We start from the raw sequence: 21901 nt of genomic DNA, 5'->3' as shown, positions 1-21901 counted from the left end.
GCAGCGTCTAGCAACGCCAGAGGTTAAAACCTGGATTGAGAAAGCGGAGCACAGAAAGGCAGAAGGGTCAGCAGAGGGCCTGGGAAGCAGGCCTCTGAGTTCTTCCCCAGCCCACCTAGTCTTTCCTTCCCCAGCCCGTGCATGTGCAGAAAGTAGACATAGTGGGTGGCAGAGACTGGGGGCATCTGAGGCCTGGGAACATCAGGGAGGGGGCAGGCGAATCAGTGTGGCTGGGCTAAGCTAGAGTCCATCACCTTCGGGAGGGTCCTGTCAGCTCAGAGACTGCTTCCAACCTGGAAAGATGTCTTAATGACAGCTGTGGTGGGAGAGGGGCCAGGCCAACACTCAGCACGGAGGACCAGGCTGCTATGTGGTATCCTAATCTCTCGCCTATGGGGCCAGCTTCTATATTGGAGGTGGATAAGTTACAGAGGGCCGAGTGAGTCCCAGTCAGCGTTGTGTCCAGAATCAGAGCAGAGAGCGTTGGGGCCGTAAAAGGGTGTTGCTGGGGCTTGCAGGAAATACCGTTCTCTTGGAAGGGTGCTCATTCATCGACATTAGGGACTGACAATTTCAGGCCTGTCATGAGGGTAGAGAAGTAGAAATTCTGTCCACTCCAAGAAGCTGTTGGCATGGGGGAAGGACACAAGAACCAAATAGCTTGGGAGGTGCTGAGACAGTTGTCTGTTTGGATAGCAGTGGCCACCGTTTGGGAAGAAGGCTCCTTTAAGGAATGCCGGGGACAGGGCCTGACATCTTGTCTGAGACCCTAAAAAGGAGAGGAGTTGGGATGGCTGAGTGTGGGGTGTGGAGGTGCCCCTCTCCTGGGGACACGGATTGAGGATAGTACAGGGGTCAGACTCTTCTCAAATCCATTCCCCACCTCAAGCTGCTGGCATGACCTCGCCATGACATCGAGATTATAAAATACTTCAGTGGAATGATTACATGCAAATAAAATACAAGAGGAAAAATCCAGACTCGGCCTCCTGCTTTGGGCAGAGGTGACCACACCGGCTCCTCCTCAGGGCCGTCTTCGCATCTTCCCATGCAGCAGCTAGTCAACAGGAAGTGGAGCCGCCCTTTCCCCACCTTCCAGTGGTTCCTCTTCAGCCCATGTCTGTAATGTGCTACCTAACTACACTGCCCAGACCCCGGCTCCCCTCCAGCATTTTCTCCTTTTTCAGATGCACCGTGCCCATCCTTGTGTATAGTCTTTGCCCCCATTAGAATAGAAGTTCATGGCAGCAACGAGTCTGTTCCCCTTGCCATCACTAATATGTATGTAAAGTTGGGTGGAGGGAAGAGGGCATGTGATGGGGAGAGGTTGGAGAGATGCCAATGGGTTAAGAGCACTTGTTGCTTTGAGGGGACCTGGCTCTGTTCCCAGCGTTCACCTGGAGTGGTGGTTTGAATAGATGTGCCCCCTTATAGACTCCTTGGACCATAGGGAGTTGGCACTATTAGGAGGCGTGGCCTTGTTGGAGGAGGTGTGGCCTTCTTAGGGACATATGATCACTGTGGAGGCAGGCTTTGAGGTCTCATACATGCTCATATAGACATAGGCCTGCTGCCCGGAGTTCAGCTCCTTCTCCAGCACCATGTCTGCCTGCACCCTGCCATGCCTCCCGCCATGATGATAATGGACTAAACCTCTGAAACTGTAAGTCAGCCCCAGTTAAATGTTTTATTTTATAGGAGTTGCCGCGGTCATGGTGTCTCTTCATGGTAATAAAGCCCAAACTAAGACACATGGCAATTCACAGTCATCAGTGGCTCCAGTTTCAGTAGCTCCAGATCCCCCTCCTTTGCCCTTGGGCATCAGGGAATTATGTGGTACATATATGCAGACAAAACACTCATACACATAACCTTTTAATTTAAAGAGGCCATGTGGAATGTAAAAGTTTGCAAGTAGCTCTGAGGGGGAAACAGAAAAAGGTGGAATTTGGAGTCTGTAATAGAGAGCATTATCAGATCAAATCCAGGAGAGCTTGGGGTCTGTGAAAAGTCTGATTTTGGTCCTAGGAGCTGAATGGCTGAGATGTTGGGAGCTCCCATTCCCTCAACCCGGGTGACCCTGGGCCGACCAACTTCCTAGGGTTCTGGGTTACTCTTGAGCAAAGTGGGCAGCTGGAACCATGAGGACATTGGTGCCCCATGGAAGAGGTGCAATGGGGACCCCATGCTGGCACAGATGTTAGCTCACAGGGAGATTCCAGGCACAGATGGAGTTTCACAGTTCTGGTGTAGGAAGCTGCATTTCTCGAGGTTTGCTTGAAGCCATCCTGTGTCAAGGTGGTAGAGGAGGGTGCGAACCCTGGGGACGGGCTGTCTCTCTTTGAGGTCTGATTGTGTGCATGGGAGCTGAGGCCAAATTGCTACTGTCCTATTCCTAGCCCCACTCCAGGGTGTCTGAGAAGCTGGGGAGGAAGTGGCACAGGAAGTGACCATGTGGGCCGTAGGTCAAGCAGGGGAACAGGCAGCTGGAGAGGAATGGATGGCTGGGACTCTGGATCCCTGCACTTGCTGGTGGCTCAAATGACAGAGGATGTGACTCGGCCCCTCAAGAGCATAGTGCAGGAACAAGAGAGTCAGGACATGACTCCAGGCCCTGCTGCTGGGACAGGTAGCATTCTCCCCTGTCCTTCTCTGTCTTCCTTCTTTCTCCCCCCTCCTCCCTCACTCTAGGCCAATATAATTAGCTGCCACAAGCTCTGGCTCACATGCCTTCTCTGGACTGTGAACTCTCAAACTGAGAGCCCAAACAAAGCCTTCCTTCCTTCCTTCCTTCCTTCCTTCCTTCCTTCCTTCCTTCCTTCCTTCCTTCCTTCCTTCCTTCCTTCCTTCTGTAGCTTTTGCCAGGAACTTTGTCACAGCAAAATTAACCAAGACACTTCTCATCTCCCCTTATAGGAGAGGGATATTGGACCAGGAAGCTTTCTGAAGTTAAGGCTCAATGGAGTCAGCAATTCAATTCCTGGCAGACAATGAATAATTTGTGTGGCCTCTCTCAGCCTTAGCCTCCTCATTTTATAAAGAAAATGATGGAGAGTGTCCAGATCAGGTGGCTGGCTGGCAGGAGAGAGAAGGCAGCTTGGGGTACAACGTGCATACAGTAGGTGCTCAATTAATCCTTGACTGACATCCTGGAACTTAACCTCTGCTCCAGTAGGCTGTTCTTGCATGGTGGCCCTTACAGGGAGATCTGGTTTGGTTTTACCAGGACCCCTGGCTCCTGATTCTAGGAACCCTCGGTATTTCTGTCCGGAACCTTGCTCGTCACAGTTAGCAGCATCAGCTGCTTGTTAGGAAGCCACAGCTGGGGAGCCTGACAACTGGTGTCACTGTGCCATCCTCTGGGGAGGAGGGGCTGTGCTCACAGCCAATCTGAGTAAATAGCCATGCTCCAGCCCAGCCCAGCCCAGCGCCGCTCAACTCGGGGTCAGGCATGGACCAGGAAGGGGCCTGTAGGCTTGGGAAATAAGTGTCCTCAGATTCCTCCATTTTGCCTCCTCTCTCCCACCTCCTTCAGCTCCATCCATGAACTCCCCAACTTTTTGTGCAAGGGAACAGACTGGCTTGCAGCCACAGCTTTGGCTCTCTCAGGCCTCTGTGGGAAAGGTCAAAGGCAATCCACTTCCGTGAACTGCTTCCCCTTGTGCTCCTGTTTGCATATCTGGCTTGAGGACCTTCTGATTAACACCCATGCCAGGGCTTCCAGACCTCTGCTCTGCACTCACCAGCCACAGGGTGCAGACCCAGAGGGCAAGGTGACTTGCCCAGGGCCATGTGCCAGCTCTTGGACTGCTAGGACTACCACCTAGCCCATGGTCTTTGCCCGGAGGTCTGGTGTTAGTGAGAGGTATTGGTGACCAAGACAAGATGGTTGAGGAGATGCTGGTAATATGTGCTTTTGCTCCAGGGGAACATTGGCTCCTGGGGTGAGATCTGTGCATGGGGTAGGGACTCCTCTGTGGTTCCATAGCAGAGGAGCTGGCGACATACTGAGTAGCACCAGATGTAAGCCGTACTGTCCACCAGGTGTCGCCCAAGTTCTAGAAAACAGTCTTAAAAAAAAAAAACTGAGTGAGGGTCCCAATGCTGGAGACTAGGGCAAGTGACAGGAGCTAGCTCAAGAAAGGTTCAGTAAAGGAGCAAGGACAGCACCCTCCTCAAGCCTTAGTCCGCCCCAGGGCCTGGAAAGACTGAGCAGGAGTCACAGAGAAGACACAGACTGTGGGAGCTAGGGGCCCTTCTCAAGTTCATGGCTTCCCTGCTCTTCCGTTCACCCCAGCTCGACCCTAATGACCTCTGGGGCACACCTGGGAATGTTCTCTTCTGTATTGGCCATGCCACAGGGCACCATGTGTGAAGACTATGGTCCCACATGCCTTCCTTCCCTCACAGGTCTTGGCTCTTGGGGAACAGAGGCCACCCTTGGGGACACAGACGGTACAATCTCTGTCTTCTTCCAGACTCGTGATGAGCCAGGTCTGCAATGCGGAAAGGCTGCTTCACTGAGGACAGAGCACACATGGGTCAGCCTCGCCTCCCTTGGGAACTTCTTCCCCCAACGCTCTCAGGGACTCTGGGCTCCTTAGTTTTGTGCACTTTACACGTGCTACGTTTGGGAAGAGGGCGCCTCAGCTAAGACATTGCCTCCTTCAGATTGACCTGTAGCTGTGTCTAGGAGCCATTTCCTTGACTGATTGATGTGGGAGGGTCCAGCCCACTGTGGGTGGTGCCATGCCTAGGGTTGTATAAGAAAGCAAGCTGAGCAAGCTGTAGGGAGCAGCCCAGTGAGCTGCGTTCTTCTATGTTCCCTGCCTCTGGTCCTGCTTAAGGCCCTCCCCTGACTCCCTCAGTGGTCAGATGTGAAAGGGATGTGTAAAGACAAATAAACCTGTCCTGCCAAGTTGCTTGTTGGTCATGGCGTGTATCTCGGCAATAGAAATCAAACCAGGACAAGCACCCGTGGCTCTGGACATTGTGCACATGAGGAAACAGACATGAATCCATGAAGGAACCTGGATGGGGCAAAGGGTGGGGGCCTGGGACCCAGACGGGTTGCTCCATGGCTTCCTATGGCTTCCCCACTCTCTCTATCTGAGGCATCTGGCCTCAGAACTAGTAGCCAGGAAGACCCTGCTCTCCTGCCTCTCTCTCACCCTGCCACCTAAGTCAGCTGCTGTTTCCCTGGCAGTCCTATCAAGTTGTGACCTTTAGGCCAGAGTTTCTATCGCAGAAGGGACAACACTGAACGAAGAAGGTACCCAGACCTCAGCCACTTCTTCTTGCTGTACCCCCATGTGAGGGCACAAGGAGGGGTGGTTGAATGGTGTTCTCATGATTCAGAGCACAGCTTGTGGCTTTGGACCCTTTGGGATGGTTGCCGTCCTTCTCTGGACCTCAGCACATCATTACAAAAGGGAAGGTTGGTGCCTGGAACATGCTGGGCCCACACTGTATCCCATTGTTGCATGGTGGGTCCCTGTGCCCTCGCCCATGGCCTGGGCATTACTTATCCTATTGTCTCAGCCTGTGCCTTTAGCTTCACAGGACTACAGCTCCCCCTAAGCAGGGGGTGAGGGAAAGGGTGGAGCCGTGCCAGCTGTGGGATGTCAAGGAACCTGCCTTCCCCAGAGCTGGGGGCCTAGGAATGTATCCCTGTGTTCACCCTGACCTTGGCTATGAAGGACCCAGCAGTGGCAACCAAGACTAGAGGATTTTTATTAGTCTGCGGAGGGGATGTTGCATCCTGTGGAGACTGGAGCGGGTGGAGGAGGGGGACTGAGGTAGGGGTGAGCCAGATCCCACAAAAGTAGAGTCTCATTAGCCCAGCCTTTTCTCTAGGAAGATACCGAGGAGGAGCCTGCAAGCCTGAGGTCAAAACTCAGCAGGATGCTCTCTGGGCACCCATCCCAGCTCCGCCCCTGGCCAGTGGGGAAGGGAATGGGAAGGAGGAGGGAGGCTTGTTGGCTGAGCTCCTGAGAGGGCAGATGACGAAGATCACAAGGCCAAGGCAAGTTGGGTCAGTGCACATAGGTGACCACCGTGTCACATGACAACCAGCACGAGGCAAGCTTCAGAAGGGTTCGTCTTGCACGCGGTGACCCCTTAGTCTCAATGTCGTCCTTCTAGACACCGCCATCTGCCTAAACATCTTTTCCTGCTTGGCTCTCTCTCCTCAGTGACAATGTCCTAAGTAGCCACACAAGCTGAGCTTCAGGCTTCAGTGTCCAGATGAGGTTGGCATCCGTGGGCCCTCAGAGTTAACATTGGATGAAGGCAGAAGACAGATGTGAGTCAGGGCTAGATACTGCTGACCCTGAGATAGAAGGTGAGGCTGGGGACAGGGGCAGATACACCTGAAGAAACACAAGGCTGGGGACAGTGGTGAAGGTGACCTGCTGGCAGGAGCCCTCACCTCTGCCCAAGATTCCCCAGCCTCCTCAGTTACACTACCCTGTCACAATCCTTTCTCCTGCTGTTCCCATCTATATGTCTGGCAACCGGCCTGGCCCCATATATCTTGCTCCCATCTCCCCACTACTTCTTCACAATCTTGATTCCTCCCTAGCTGTGTTTTCCTCTCAGCCTCCTGCTTTGACCTTTATCCCACGTTTCAACCTGAACCTCAGTGTCTTTCCCACTTTCCCAGCCACAGTCCGAACTGGCCTCACTCTGCATAGGGAGAGAGAGAGAGCTCCAGGTACCCCTAGCTTGCCACTCTGGGTTTGGGTGGGATAAAGGTGCAGTGGGGCACTTGCTACTTCTGTGCAGCAGTCAGAGAGGCAAGAACTGTGGACCTGTGGCCACCCCAGCCAGTCTCTGTGCACGGGGTCCCTGAGCCCTTGGAGCCTGCCCAGAGGCACTCTGGGTAACAGAGGTCAGGCTTTGGGCCTATCCTGTTAGCTGAGAACTGGATGGGGTCACCCGCTCTGTGAGTGGGACTCTAGAGAGTCACAGGTCCTCACAGAAGAGATGACGCATGACAGCCATGAGTCATTTTGTGGGACTCCAAGGGCCCCCAGAACCCAAGCCTCAACCTAGCACCCTGCCTGTTGTGGAGTGTAGTCCAGGCCTGTGAGGGGTCCCAAAAGCTTCTTGGAGTTTCCTTCCATATCCAGGAGAGACCCCAGCAAGTCCTGTGTTTTCCATAAGACCCTGACACTTAGCGTGAGGATGACAGAGTAATGGCCACGGACAAGCTCGGCCTTCCAGAGGCTTCTAGTACTGAGCTCACTACAGGACTGGGAGGCAGCCCCGGGACAGCTTTTGGACCTCTCTGGCCCCACACACCAAATGTAGACCCCAGCCAGGCTCTCCCACCCTCTCTTCTCTCAGACCTCAGTCGGGCTAGGTTGAGACAGTGGTCACTTGGAAGCCATGTCCACAGGTGACTTCCTCTGGGTAGGGGTCGTAGATGCTGCAGTTGGGCGTGGGGCCCTGGCAGTAGACGTTGAGGTAGCCTCGGTACTTGTCCCTGTATGTCTGCTCCTTGAGGCACAGCGTCAAGGTCTTATCACACTCACACGTCTGCTTGTCACACTCCGTCTCATTGAGTTCACCTGTCGTGGAAAGGAGGTATGGGTTATGGGTGATGCCAAGACCAGAGGGGAAGGGAGGGGGACAGACTCTGAGAAGCCAGTGGCCTTGGAGCTAGGATTGAACGTCAGTAGGCCTTGTGCCAGCCTGGCCTTTAGGGTGGCCTGCTCTGGGCTGGGACCCACAGCCTTTTGAGTGACTCTAGCACAGGGGAAAGTCTAACATGGACATTGTATAGTTGGGACAGCTGAAGCTAAAAGGGAGGTGGGGGGAAGCTGGAGAGATGGCCCAGCAGTTAAGAGTACTGGCTACTCTCCCAGAGGACCCAGGTTCGGTTCTCAGTGTCCACATCAAGTGACTCGCAACTGCTTGTAACCCTGATGACGGGATCCAACACCCTCTTCTGGCCTCAGTGGGTACATGCACACACATGGTGCCCATATAGGCAAGCAGACACACACACACACACACACACACACACACACACACACACACACACAAAAGAGGGATAGGTTTACCCACCCCTACAGTTGCCTCCTATTCTCCCAGACTTCTTTCATTGGAAAAGCCAGGCAAGCCCCCACTTCCCTAGGGAGTGGTTGGTAAGGGCCAAGTAACAAAAGGTAGCTATTATCCAAATTCATGCTGCTTATTCCAATTCTTCATTTTATGCTAATACCGATTTGAAACCAACAGTTATCTTGTGTCAGTGTGTATCGTTTGGGATTGGGATATTCTTACCCCCCCGAATGTTTTTCATTGCTTGTCTGAAATCCAGACTTAATGGGGCATTCTGGATTGACCTTTGGATCCCAACCCTCACCCCGAGGCCCCATCCCAAGCCAGGGTGTCAGGGTCAGGACTCACTGCAGACAATCATGGTGTCGTTCTCGATTCTGTGGTCATAGTGGTCCACGTAGGGGCGGCAGCCCTGGTCAAAGACTTTCTGATAGCAGCAGTCGTGGGCGTGACAGCACCTGAGGGCGGCAGAGGTGACCAGACAGGTGTGGGCCGCTGACCCAGCCCCACCAGCCCCAGCAGAGACCTCAGATCATCAGTTTCGTTCCCTCATGATCAGTCCTTCGGACTGCTGTCCAGAGAGGGGGGAGTTACACGCCCAAGGTCACAAAGTAAAGCAGAACAGGCACTGGGACCCCGGATTCTTGCCTTTGATCTTCCTCTTTGTCCTATTGTCAGCGCTCTGGGCTCCCTCCCTGCTTTGGAGCCCAGAGTGGAGCAGCAGGAGTCAGGTGTCCCAGTAACCCAGTCATGAGGGAGGGAGGGAAGGAAGCCGTGGCCTTAAAACCTGCACGAAGTAGCTCAGACTCCATGCAGAGGCTCTGCCTGATTGTGCTGGGTGGCCAGAGAGGAAACAGGATCTGGGGGTCAGCAGGCAGTGCGGGGATGAAGGATGGCAAGCAACTGCAGAGAGCAGTCCTTTGCTCCTCTGCTTAAAGAGTGAAGCTTCTAAGAGTGAACGCTGCCAGCCTTGGTGCTCATGGCTGCCGCCGGGAAAGTGGGAACAGAAGGCATGGCTTCCAGAGTCTCTCAGTCTGAGGGAGGGGGCATGGTCTAATTGGGTGGGTGGCCTAGCCTTTGCCATTGTGGCACAGCAGCCATGGGACTGGCACCTCCTTGTCTGTCTGTAGGAGGACATGAAAGGCCATTCTTTCCTAGAGCGAGGAGCTGAAATGTGGTAGAAAGCATCTGAGACGTCAGAGCTGGAGCTCCTGGCCCTTCCTCCCCAGCCTGTCCGTCAGCTGCCCCCATCCATCCCCACAGGAGGCCTCCCAGAACCTACCAGTCTACTTCATCCATGGGATGGCCGCGTCCCCCCAGTCCGCAGTAGCAGCCGTAGCCCACGAAGGACAGGATGGCGTTTTTGTGTGTGACAGCCTCCACCATGAACTTCAGGTTGAGCAGGCTGCTGTGGACGGTGGATACAGCTGCAAGAGAGCTGGGAGTGTAAGTCTAGCCTGGTCTCTCCCTAGAGCCAAGACCCTGGGAGTGAGATGGGGAAAGGTAGGAGGGAGGAAAGGATGAGAGGGTGGGGATGGGAGGGAAAGAAAGACACAAATCCTGTAGACTGAGGTGATGCCCACTCCAGCCCTACAGCTGGAGGACCAAATATGGTTCATATTAGCTTCAGGCCAGACGGCATCCTAAGTAACTCACTGGGTATTCACTGCAACTGCTGACGTTTTGTTATCGCGTTTTTACAGATAGGCAAATTGAGGCTGGAGCCCTGAGTAACTGGCCTAGGTTCACACTGTCACATGGTGTTGGAGAACCCAGGCAGGGAGGGGTACTTCAGCCACACCCTCTACCTCAGATGCAAGGCTTCTGACGTGGCCGCGTCCTGATAAACTCAGAGTAACTTGAAAATACTGAAAGTCAGAATTACGTTTCGGCGGTGTCTGGCGGTGCACATCACAGATACTCAGGAAACAGTCTGAGGCAGAAGGATTGAACATGCAAGGGCTGCCTGGGCTACAGGCTGGGTTCAAGGCCAGCCTGGGCAACTTAACGAGATCAGAGACCACTCCCCCAAGAGGTCATCCTGAGTGTCGGAGAGGGTTTCCCAAATGCCACATACTGTCATAAATTTGATTCTACGTCTTTGCTCTCCCTTTCTGACCTTTGGCTGGTGTCTCTGTGGCTCAAGCGGAGCCAGGGTCCCTGCTAGCATTCGAGAGTGCACATCCAGAAGCAATGCAAAGGCCCTTCTGTCACCAGCAAAAATCATCTCCCTAGCAGTGGCCAGGCCTTCCAGCCCTTCATCCTTCCTTATGTGAACTGGTCCCCTGTAGGGTGCCGGGCTCACTGAGCCATCTCTGCTAACTCAGTGCTGTGAGTCTGGGGCCACTCACCCACCCGCCAGCAGGAGGGATGTTTTATCCTCATTTGCAGGATGAGAAAACAAAGGCTCAGAAGGTAAAGGCCTTTGCCCAGATGGCACAGGCTGGGAGCTGCAGAGGTCAGGCAGGAACCTGCTCTGTTGTCGTGGATTCGAAGGCAGACAGCGTAGAGCCTGTGCGCATGCCGCCTCCGCTCTGGCCTGCTCCGGTTGCACCTGGAGTTAGGTACCCAGCTCAGTACCAGTACATGCCCCTTGCCCTCCTCACATCCTCCAACCTCCTCCCTACATGGACAAGGAAATGTTCTAAGAGGCAGAAAGTTGGGATGGGAAAGCTGGAAGATGGATGGACCCCAAAGGGCCTTGAAGACCTGGTTGCTGCTGTGAGGCCCTGGCTGCCTCCTTGACTGGCTTGGAAGCTCCATCTCCTACTCTAGCCACAGGCATTTTACCCTGGGGGTAGGATATAGGTAGCACCAGGCTCCCGGCCCCCAACTGTCAGCTCTCACAGGGTGAAAGTAAGAAACATGATTATGATTATGTTATATACATGATTATGCACAGGATAGACACACACTCCCTTACACTCTCCACTTTCTCTCTCTCTCTCTCTCTCTCTCTCTCTCACACACACACACACACACACACACAGGGCTATGCCCCCTACGATCACTCACACACTGTGGACACACACATCACAATGAACACAGACGAACACCCAGGTGCCAGCCATGAGCCATATTTTACTGAACTGTGGGGCGTACAGACATCTTGTGTGCTCAGACACACCTACACTCATGCACAGACATGCATCTCGCTGCACACAAACTCATTAATTGCTGCCAGCACGGAAAGTCACTAATGCATATGTTCAGGCCCACAAAAATGATGGCAAACACTGCCAGTTTACGAGGCTTGCTCAGCTCTCCACACCTGCCCAGCAGAGCTCGTTAAACAAGGCTCTTGGCTTGTTTACAGGTGTCCAGAACTAAACAGCCCCAGAGGAGAGGATGGAGCCTGACAGGGAAGTGGAGGTCCAGAGAGAGGAAGAAGCAGCCTGCCAGCGGAGCAACACATTTCTAGGGGAAGGCTGGGGGAACGGGTAATCAGAAAGGTCTCCTGGGAGTCCTGCTCACCACTGCCGGCCAGGACTGCGAGGGCAAAGAATTTCTTCATATTCAGGCTGGACCTGAGAGAGACGGAAAAGCCAGTTTGCACTCTCCTCTCCAGCTGCCCGTAGCCAGTCTCACCTGAGCCACCCACCACCCATGCTCCTCTCCAGCTGCCTGTGGTCGGGTCCCAGGCAAGGCGTCACCCATGCTTTCTCTTGCCCTACTTGCTGTCACCCAGCCCTGTGGTCGGCACCTCCCCACCTGGCCTGCATCCTGGGAGGACCACACCCTGGGGTGGCAGAGCCACCAGAACCAATTTCTCCCCAACTCTCAGCTCCAAGATGGGAAGCCATTGTCCCACACCAGAGACAGCTCTCTCAAATCCATACTCCAAGGAGTCCCAGGACCCGAGTCATTGGGTCATTGGTTTCTAGTTTCAGCTCTGCAAATGCTGAGTGAGCACAGGCAGATCTCTCAGCCTCTCTGAGCTTCAAGAACAGGATGAAGTTGAATAAATGGCCCCAAAGGTTCTTCTTGCACTAGAATGCAGGCGACACACCTCTGCTCAGCATTCAGAAACTCAGAGCTCTCCTTCCAGGAGAACTGACTCTAGGGGTAGATCCCTTACCCTCCCTGCCCCTCTCCATGGAATGGTCCATTCCAGGGCAGCAAGCACCTACCTGGAGATTTTGGAAGAAGAGGCCCCGAGGCTTGGGCTCTTCCGTCTAGTGGAGGGTTTAACCAGCACCTTCTTCCTGAACCCTTTGGGGTTGGCCTGCTCCCCATCTGCCATGCTTTGGATTTTGGAAGGCCAACGACATAGAGCTTGAGAGGTCCTTGATGTACCCGGTAGTGTCTGGGGAGCAGGCCCCAGCTTCACGCTGCCACGCTCACTAGCAGGGTAGTGCTGGGGCAATGCCCCTGGGCAGGAGGCAGGTGGCAGATGTCCTAGAAAAAAGCTGGCTCCGCCTCTTCCCTCCCACTGCCCTTCCCACACCTGGCTGGTAAAGTCCCCACCCCATGTCAGCCTGCCCACCCCCTTGGGCTTGGGAGTGGGGTGCAGCCACCAAGAATTAGCCCCGCCCCCTGCACCTGCAGCCTCACCTGTGCTGAAGCTCTCTCCACCCCCAGCTGGAAGATGTTAAGGAAAATGCCCACCCAGCAACACTGCTGGCAAAGGAAAGCAACAGGCCCTTTCTTCAAGGGACCTTCCCACACCAGGGCCTTGCCCTGAGCAAGAGAGGTTGGACTCCCTTCCATATACAAGGCCAAGAAGGCTAAGTTCCCAGAGGGCACAAGGGTCTGGATTCAGCCACAGCAGGAACCCAGGTGTGGTGGCACACGCCTGTGAAATCCTGGCGCTTGGGCGATGGAGGCGGGAGGAGCAGGAGTTCAAATCCCTCCTTAGCTACATAGCAAGACAGGGCCAACATAAGACCCTGTCTCAAAAGAGAATGAGAAAGAATGGGGGTGGAGTGTTGCCTCAGTGGTGAAGAGCACTTGGTGCTCTTGCAGAGGACCTGGGTTCAGTTCCCAGAATGCACATTGCAGCCTGTAACTCCAGTGTCATGGGATCCGGTACCTTATTCTGCTTCCTCAGGCACCAGGCATGCAAGTGGTACATACACACAGACAAAGCAGTCATAAAATAAAAATAAATGGAAGCTGGATAGATGGCTTAGCAGTAAAAAGTACTTATTGTCCTTGCAAAGGACACAGGCTCAGTTTCCAGCACCCACATGGTGGCTCACAAGCATATGTAACTCCAGTTTGGGGATCCAATGGCTCTTCTGACCTTTGCAGGCTCCTGCAAGCATGCAACACACCTACATGCACTCAGCAACATACACATAAAATAAAAATATAATATTTTAAAAATCAAAATACCCCCCCACACACACAAAAGCAAGGCATGGTAGTGTATGCCTTTAATCCCAGCACTCTAGAGGCAGAGGCAGGTGGATCTCTGAGTCTGAGGCCAGCCTGGCCTACAAAGTGAGTTCCAGGACAGCCAGGGCTACACAGAGAAACCCTGTCTTTAAAAAAAAAAAATCAAATAAAGTATTATTTAAAAAGAAAATGAAGTCAATAATACCAGGTGGGGAAAAGGTGAGTGAACTCAAAATTGGGAGGACCCGGTAAGGGTGGAGGTTCCAGCTAAACTGACTAGACAGCTTTTTCTGAAGAAATCGAGGTAATCAGGTATTACCCCAGGGTATGGCAGAGGCTGAAGAGCTTCTCAGAGAAGGGAGCTGCCAGAGAGGAGTGACAGAGATTCCAGCTGAACCATCCTAACAGGCCTGTAGCTAGAAGTGGACACTGCGGATACCCACAAAGAAGCCCAAGTCTGGCCCGGGGAAGGAGATTCTTGTTGGGGAAAGGGCTTTTGTGGACACGTACCTGTCCCCTGTCCAGATGGACAGAACTCCTGCTCACATCTGAAGGGGGCTTCAGTCATCCGTAAACATGTTGGTGGCCATTTCCCCCAGACTGAGACCGGAGGGGCGCAGGCACTTGCATCTGTCAGAAAGGCCCCAGCTCACTCACCTGCTCTGTCCTAGTGGATAGAGACCACATTCAATGAGGCTGGCTATACACCCCAGGGTTTCAAACAGCACCCCTGGCCCCTGCAACAGCCCTCTTTCCTGAATTGTCACCCCCCCCAAATGTCTTTGAAAATCACCATCGATGCCCTGAATGCCACCATTGCCTCTGGTGGAGGGCCTGTGAGGGTGGATGTTGGCATCACTTGCTTGTTTTTAGGGTGTGTGGTGTGTGTGGCTGGTTCTGTCACTACTGTGTACTGTGTGGGGTCAGGAAAGTAGGGAGGGGCTGAGATCTGGGAGCTGCCTGAGCAGACTGAGCAGGGGCCAGTTCTCCATCTCCAGGCTGAGACCTTGGCCAGCCAGCTTCCTTCCCTGCTTTGTGCCATCCCCCTCCCCCTGTCCCTCAGATGTGGAGTCGGAGTACCAAGGCCCTTCTTCTAGGAATAAGGATTATAATTGCCAAGGTCAAGTGTTCGTGCTATGAAGCGTGCACAGGACTCTGTTTTAAAGACTTAGGCAGTGTCCACTTCTAGCTACAGGCCTGTTAAGATGGTTCAGCTGGAATCTCTGTTACTCCTCTCTGGCAGCTCCCATCTCTGAGAAGCTCCTCAGCCTCTGCCATCCCCTGGGGTAATGCCCGATTACCCCAATTTCTTCAGAAAAAGCTAGTCAGTTTAGCCAGAACCCCTGCCCTTACTGGGTCCTCCTGATTTCGTGTTTACTCAACTTCTCTCCGCCTGGATTGTGACAAGGTTCTGGAGTGAATTGGGATGGGGTGTAGGGGTTGGGGATGATGAAGAAAATGTCCTGTTGGAAACTGGTACTCCAGATGATTCCCTCATCTCTCCTCAGCCAGTGTTTCCAATCCTGTTGACAAGGGTCCCCTGAAGCCTTTCTTCCTCCTCAGGGCTTTCAGACTTCTTCTGCCTGTCCCAAGCCAATGGGCATGTACTGGGTGTCATTCATTGTCCCCTACCCCTCTTGTATCCAGTTTCCTGTCTGTGGAGAGGTCCCTCCCCTCCCCAGGAAGTTCCTCCTCACAGCCTCCAGTCACAGGCTCTAGTGTGTGTTTCCTCTGCAGGGACCTGTATGCTTTGGCTTGTGGATCTTGACACAGATAGGGGATTTTGGAAAGCATGGTCCCTTGTTTTCTCAGGGTTTCCTTGTGTGACAACGGCTCGCTCCACCACCTCAGTCTGGCAGTGGCAAGGCCAGTATTGCTGTCATGTGTCTGCAGGGAGCTGGGTTCTAATTCTACTTCCATATTTGCATCCAGGAGATGACTAAGCTTCAGAAAAGATGCAGCTCCCAGCCTTCAGAAGCTGGGACCCCAGAAAGCCACCTTGTGCCTCGCAGTTCCGGTGGAGGTGCAAGTCAGGCAGGTCTTCAGACAGGCGCGATCCTCCCAGGGAATGTCAGGCTCCTCCACTCCCACCTTCTCCTTCCAAGAGCTCAATAATGAATAAGAAACTGGTCGGCCCAGAAATTCCACTTGTGGGATAGCAACCCCAGATACAGACCTAAGCTGCTTCCAAAGATGGATGCAATGAGACACCGTGGGGGTGACTTTAGGCCTTTTGTTTTTAAGAACAATCTAGTAGGTTAGGGTCGACTCTCGTTTTAATTTAATCTCCCCTGTGAAGGCACTCTGTGGAAATACAGACACATTCTGAGGCCCTAGGATTAGCTCAAGAGACTTCACCATGAGAGTTTTGAGGGAACACAGTTCTGCCCAGAATAAAGACTAAAAGGAGTTCCTGCATGAGGAAATGCTGAATTTACCCCCGGAGCCATATCTGTTCTAATACCAAAGGCTGTAACCCCACCACTGGAAAGGAAGAGTAGAGCCCAGTGACCCTCCTGAACATAGACATGGAACCTCTTAGCAAAATGCTGCTAGACAGATTTTATAATAAACAAGAAGATAAGGATATAAATAAGAAAGTAAACCATAACCAAGTTGGCTCTATTACAGGAATGAGAGGTTGATTTTTACACTAAGAATTCAACCCACATGTATTACAGCACATTAACAAATTTTAAAAGAAAAAAGTGTAATATATCTCAGATGTAATCAAACCAACCAGGAAAAACCATTCAGATTCATTCTTGGCAAATCAATCAATCAATCACTCAACTAGAAATTTGAGACCTAAGCTCAACTTGAACTATAAACCACAGTCACTGTCATGCCTGAGGCTGAAAAACTGGATGCCCTTGCTGGTGTTACGCACAGATCTCAGTATCCCCAAAGACCACCAGGAGACTGACCACATATGCGAGAACAAAGAGCCTTTATTAGGGGCCTAAGCTCAGACTCCCCGCCATCCACTGCAGTGAATTAGGGAGGGGAGCCCCGAGTAGTTGCAGAGCCAGGTTTTTATTGTGGTTTGAGCGAGGAATGGGACTTTCAGCTACCTGATTGGTTTGTGTTCAGCAGAAGCAAGATTGTCACAAACTGGTTGGTTGGTGCTGATCAAGGGGATAGGGAGAAGCTTCGTGGAGTGTCCAAGTAACAGGGTGAGCCCAGGTAACAAAGAGTGCTAACAGAAAGTGCCCAGGTATTGGTCAAGTGCTTGGGGACTTTTTCATTACTAGACTATTGTTTCTGATTTTCAGGGAGGTTATTGAGTTATTGTATCTTGTTTCCATGGACTGGAGTTTCATGTTCTGAGAAGTAAAAACCTGATCTAAGCAACTGTGGGAACTTTACCAGGAAAGAGAAATTCAGGCCTAAGGTATCTCATGAAGCCTGTCATGGCAGCACAGCTGCTTGGGCCCTTCACTGGGAAGAAGGAAAAGATGTCCGCCCACTGGGTCTGTTGAGCACTGCTCTACACTGGGGAGGATGGGGGTGCATTTGGTACAGTAAGGCAAAAAAGAAGAAGAGAGTCACAAAAAGACATAGAACACACCAAACACACTAAGACCACACAGCACACCACTGTCCACTGACCTGGTGACTCATATGCCCTATCCCAGCACTCAGGAGGCAGAAGCAGGCAGAACTCCCATGAGTATGAGGCCAACCTGGGCTTCACAGAAAGACACCGACTCAGCAAATAAGCAACCACCAACAATGAAAGGATGCTCCGTTAGCATCAGTGGAATAGTCCACGGGAGGACTCCCGCCTGACCATTGCCACTGCCAGTCATGTGCTTGCAGTCCTGCCCTGTCACAATAGTGTCTTCACTTGGCTGAAATTGATGTCTGGTGACAGGAAGGAACAGGGTTATAAACTGGCTAAGAAGGGCCTTGTTCCTTCCTCAACCAGTGTGACCTCCAGGGACTCACAGGACATGGCACAGTATGCATTGTATAAAGCTAAAGGAGCCTGGGTCCAGCCAGGTATGGCGAGTGGTATCTCTGCCTGAAGTTCCAACACTCAGGAGGCAGAGACAGGAAGATCACAGGTTCAAGGTCAGTCAGAGCTATGAACTGAGACAGGATCTCAAAAAACAAAAAGTATTCCCGAGTCCAAGGAACTCCTGGCATTACGATGAAGGTGCGAAGTTCAGGATGGTTCTGATCAGGGGATGAACGCATCATCCATTGACCCAGTATCGCTTGAGCCCTCCCCCATCCTCAGGAAGATGAGTCACCTCCAGCTTTGTCCCAGTTGTACAAACTGGTAGCTCTGTGCTCAGGCACGACGAAACCATTGTTTAACATTTTAAAAGAAGTGGTGTCTCACACTGTCACATCAGCACTTAGGAGGGGGAGGCAGGAGGAAGTCCGGGTGTTCAGGGCCAGCCTGGACTGGTGCTGAGTTCCCAAACAGCCGGAGAATGTGAGACCCTGTCTCAGAAAAACCAAACAACCCAAACAACAAAACCCCGTAGAAAGCTACACATATTGAATTTATATACTGAATTTAGCCAGACTGCAGAATAGAACATGAAAATTCAAAATGGTAACAGTTGTTATTTCTAGATACTGCAAATGAATGTTTAGAAACTAAAAACCTAAAACCACTTTTATTAAAAAAAAAAAAAAAAACAAAACAAAACCCAAACATCTGTGGATGAAACTGGTAAAGAAATGGAAAATGTGTACACTGAAATCTAAAATAATGTTCAGAGGAATTGAAGAAGACTAAATTAACCTCAGATACCCCAAGAGGTAGTCCATGGTGGTGGGTCAGGAGCACAGTGTCACTGAGAGGCCAGCTCCTTCCCGGGCTTAGTGGAGAGTCAGTGTCAGTTACTTTCAACCAAAACTTGAGCAGGCTTTTCTTATAGGGTTTGGCAAGCGCCTCCTAAAATTCATACAGAAATTACAAGGACCGAGAACATTCCTGCCAATTATGAAAAGGAAAATAAAGGAAAGAAAGAGTAAAAACAGAAAAAGAATTTTAATCTTTACCTCTCACCATATACTGAATTTAGATAGAACGGGAGAGGCGGTTTAATTCAGTCGCTAGAGTGCTTGCTGAGTATGTGGAAAGGCCTGGGTTTGAGTCTCAGCATCACATAAAACTGGTATATGACATATACTCATAACCCCAGCACTCTGGAGGTGTAAGATCAGAAGTTCAAGGTCATGCTCAGCTACATATTGAATTTGAAGCAAACCTGGGCTATATCAGACCCTGTCTCAAAAAATAGGATTACAGAAGGGATAATAATTCAACAAGGATGTTAGTACAATAAATAGAGAAAAAAGGGTACTCTTTTTCAACGAGTGTGGAGGAGATAGTTGGATATCTACATTAAGAAAAAGGAGGCTGAACCCCTTCATTATGCCACACAAAAGTTAGCTCAAAGTGGGGGCTGCAGAGATGGCTCAGGAGTAAAGAGTGCTTGAGGCTCTTACAAAGGAGCCTAAGTTTGATTCTCAGCACCTGATTCTATTAGGTAGTTAACTAGGGCTGGCAGGAGCCAGTGTGTGGCAGAGAAGATCAGTGAGTGCCTGTTATTGGTAGGGTTTCATTTGGGGTGTGTAAAATTAGATCATGATCATAGTTACATAGAAGTGAATCTTTAGGACTTGAAGCTGGGCTTGGTAGCATGCACCTACTGTTTCAAATACTTGGGAGGTAGAGGTGGGAGGATCAGTGGTTTGAGGCCCTGCGCAGAAAACAAAAGGAAAACTGGGTTAAGGGCTGGAGACATAGCTTGGCTGTGTTGCTAGTATTTGGCCAGCACGCATGAAACTCTGAGTTCTAGTCTGCCACACAAATGGAAGATGGCGGCACACAGCTGCAGTCTTGATACTTGAGCGGTGCAGCGTAACTCCAGCTCCGGAGCATCAGGCGCCCTCTTCTGGCGTCTGAGGGCACTGAATTTATGTGTACATACCCACACACAGGTAACCACACATACACATAATTGAAAGCAAAATAAATCTGGTTAGCTCAACTTGAATCAGAACCCTAAACGTAAAACCTTTTCTAAGACCTTAGAAGATAACCAGATATGGTGGTGTATGGTTGTAATCCAGGCATTGGGGAACCAAAGGCAGGAGTGTCACAAATGAGTGGAGGCCAGCCCGGGCTACCTAGCAAGGCTCTGCCCCAAACAAGCAAACAAAACTAGAAAAAAAACTCCTAGAAGAAAGTGTGGGAGTAAATCTCTGTGGTTTTGGGTTAGGCAGTGGTTTCCTAAATAGTGTAACGAGACATAGAAACAAACCTGAATTTTCATCATAATTTAAAACTCTCTGCTGCAAACTATACCGCAAAAAAAAAAATAAAATAAAATAAAATAAAAAATAAAAAATTAACCCACAGAATGGAAGAAAGTCACATAAGGGATACACCCTGAACATACAAAGGACTCTCATAGGTAAACAGTAAAGAGATAACAACCCCACTTCAAAATGACAAAGAGCTTGAACAGTAATTCTCCAGACAAGATAAACCATGACCAATAAGCACACGGAAAGGTATTTAACACCATTAGTCACTATGGATCTACAAACCAAAGCCGCCATGAGAAGACACCTCACACCCACTAAGATGACTGTAATGAAAAAGGGAGGCGAGAGAACTGGGACAGCCCCGGGAAGCCTCGCGTGGCTTTGAAAAATAATCCAGCCCTTCCTCGAAGCATTAGGAGTCTTCCATATGGAACGGGAGTTCAGAGTCACACTGTGCAATGGAACGCAGGGTGGTGGAGAAAAGCTCACTGCGGGACCAGCGGGCAGATGAAACGTGGACCCGCCATGGTAGGATGTAGCATCTGATCACTGAAAGCTGGGCAGATGCTGCCATCCTAGGGCTCTGCAGTAGATGCTTTCCACACAAGCAGGAAGGCCCGAGCGAGGTCCTGGCGCAGCGGTGCATCCCTGTAACTCCAGAGCTGAGAGGCGGAGCCAGGAAGACCCATGGGCCTCCCTGAGCAGTGAGTCTAGCTATGCTCTGGGGTCATCTTGAGACCTTCTCTTGAAAAGGAAGTGGAGAGAGGATGAGGAGGACATAACATTGACCTCTAGCCTACACACATACCTGCATACATACACATACAGGCACACACATTCATACACATGTGTAAACATACACACATATGCATATATGCACATATGTACACTCTCACTCATACACATGTGTGAACATACACTTGCATACATACACACATGCAAACACACACTCACAAACATGTACACATACATGCAAGAACACAGACACAGACACACCAAACAAAAACAGGAATCCAGTGTCAGGAAATGACACAGTGTGGGTGAAAGACATGTCAGGTAGAGAAGCAACCGCCAAGGGCCCTTGTCCTTCACTGCACGCCGCTGTGTGCTTCACTCAAACACAGATCTGAAACAGGCAGCAGAGACAGAAAATGGGTCAGCTGACTAAAGTTGAGGGGAGGGCAGGGCAGATCAGGGAGTGGCTGTTATCGGTTGAGTTTCGTTGAAGGTGTTAAAAATTAGATCATGGTTCTGGTTACATAAACATGACTGCAAAGGGAAAAAAAAAATTGAAGCTGGGCATGGTGGCACACATCTGTATTCCCCAAATACTTGGGAAGTAGAGGTAAGAGGATCAAGGGTTTGAGTCCAGCCTGGGCTTACACAAGGCCCTGCTTAGAAAACAAAAAGAAAATTGAGCTAAGGGCAGGCAGTGTAGCTGAGTTGGTAGAGTACTTGTCCAGCATGCGCGGAGCCCCGGGTTCAGTTCCCGGAAGGCAAGGACGGTGGCACCAAATACAGTCTTGGTACTTGAGAGGTGGAAACAGAAGGGGCAGAACTTCAGGGTCATCCTCTCCTACATCTTGAGTTTGAGGCCAGTGTGGGCCATTTGAGAGCTTATCTCAAAAAAAAAAAAATCCTATAAATTATATATATACTTGAAAGAACATTATATATACTCAGCAAGCTGCCTTTGAAGATGGGTCATTTTGTCTGGCCTCAAGGAAGGAAGTCCCAACACATCTCACAACGTGAACAAACACAAGGGCCTTAATCTCATAATGAAACACTCGAGCTGTCAATCATAGAGACAAACACCGCACAGTCCGGCTTCCATGGGGTTCAAATCCACAGGCTCTGAGGTTCTGTGAGGTTCTGAGAGTGTTCAGATTCACGGAAGCGGAAGAGGAGAGTGGTGTTCTGCAGGGGCTGGGAGGGGAGTGCTGCTCACTGGAAACAGTTTCAGTTTTGCAAGATGGAAAGTTCTGTGGGAGGATGCGGGGACAGTTGAGCAACACTGAATATGCTGGTGGCCTAGTGCTGCACAGATGGAATGTTATGACTGGAGATTTGATGCTGGATGCATTTTATATACATTCAAGAATTTTTTTTTAAATGGTGTGTGGGCCTACGTGTAAGATTTGACCTTAGGGGATTTCTAAAGGAAAACAGGGGCTGGGCATGGCGATGCACA

General features: G+C 51.1%; 1 protein-coding gene across 1 annotated transcript; it reads right to left on the bottom strand.

The window, feature by feature from the left end:
* Positions 1-5713: 5713 nt before the first annotated feature.
* Positions 5714-12439, bottom strand: Pla2g2f (phospholipase A2 group IIF). The gene is made up of 5 exons (XM_021630742.2): positions 12201-12439; positions 11545-11597; positions 9353-9497; positions 8419-8528; positions 5714-7574 (listed from the first exon to the last, which is right to left on the bottom strand). The coding sequence occupies exons 1-5, from the start codon at positions 12311-12313 to the stop codon at positions 7363-7365; spliced, it is 633 nt and encodes a 210-aa protein (XP_021486417.1). The 5' UTR covers positions 12314-12439; the 3' UTR covers positions 5714-7362.
* Positions 12440-21901: the final 9462 nt, after the last annotated feature.

Source organism: Meriones unguiculatus, chromosome 3, assembly GCF_030254825.1.
Source record: "Meriones unguiculatus strain TT.TT164.6M chromosome 3, Bangor_MerUng_6.1, whole genome shotgun sequence".
Classification (NCBI taxonomy): Eukaryota; Metazoa; Chordata; class Mammalia; order Rodentia; family Muridae; genus Meriones; species Meriones unguiculatus.
This window is presented reverse-complemented; position numbering and strand designations above follow the sequence as displayed.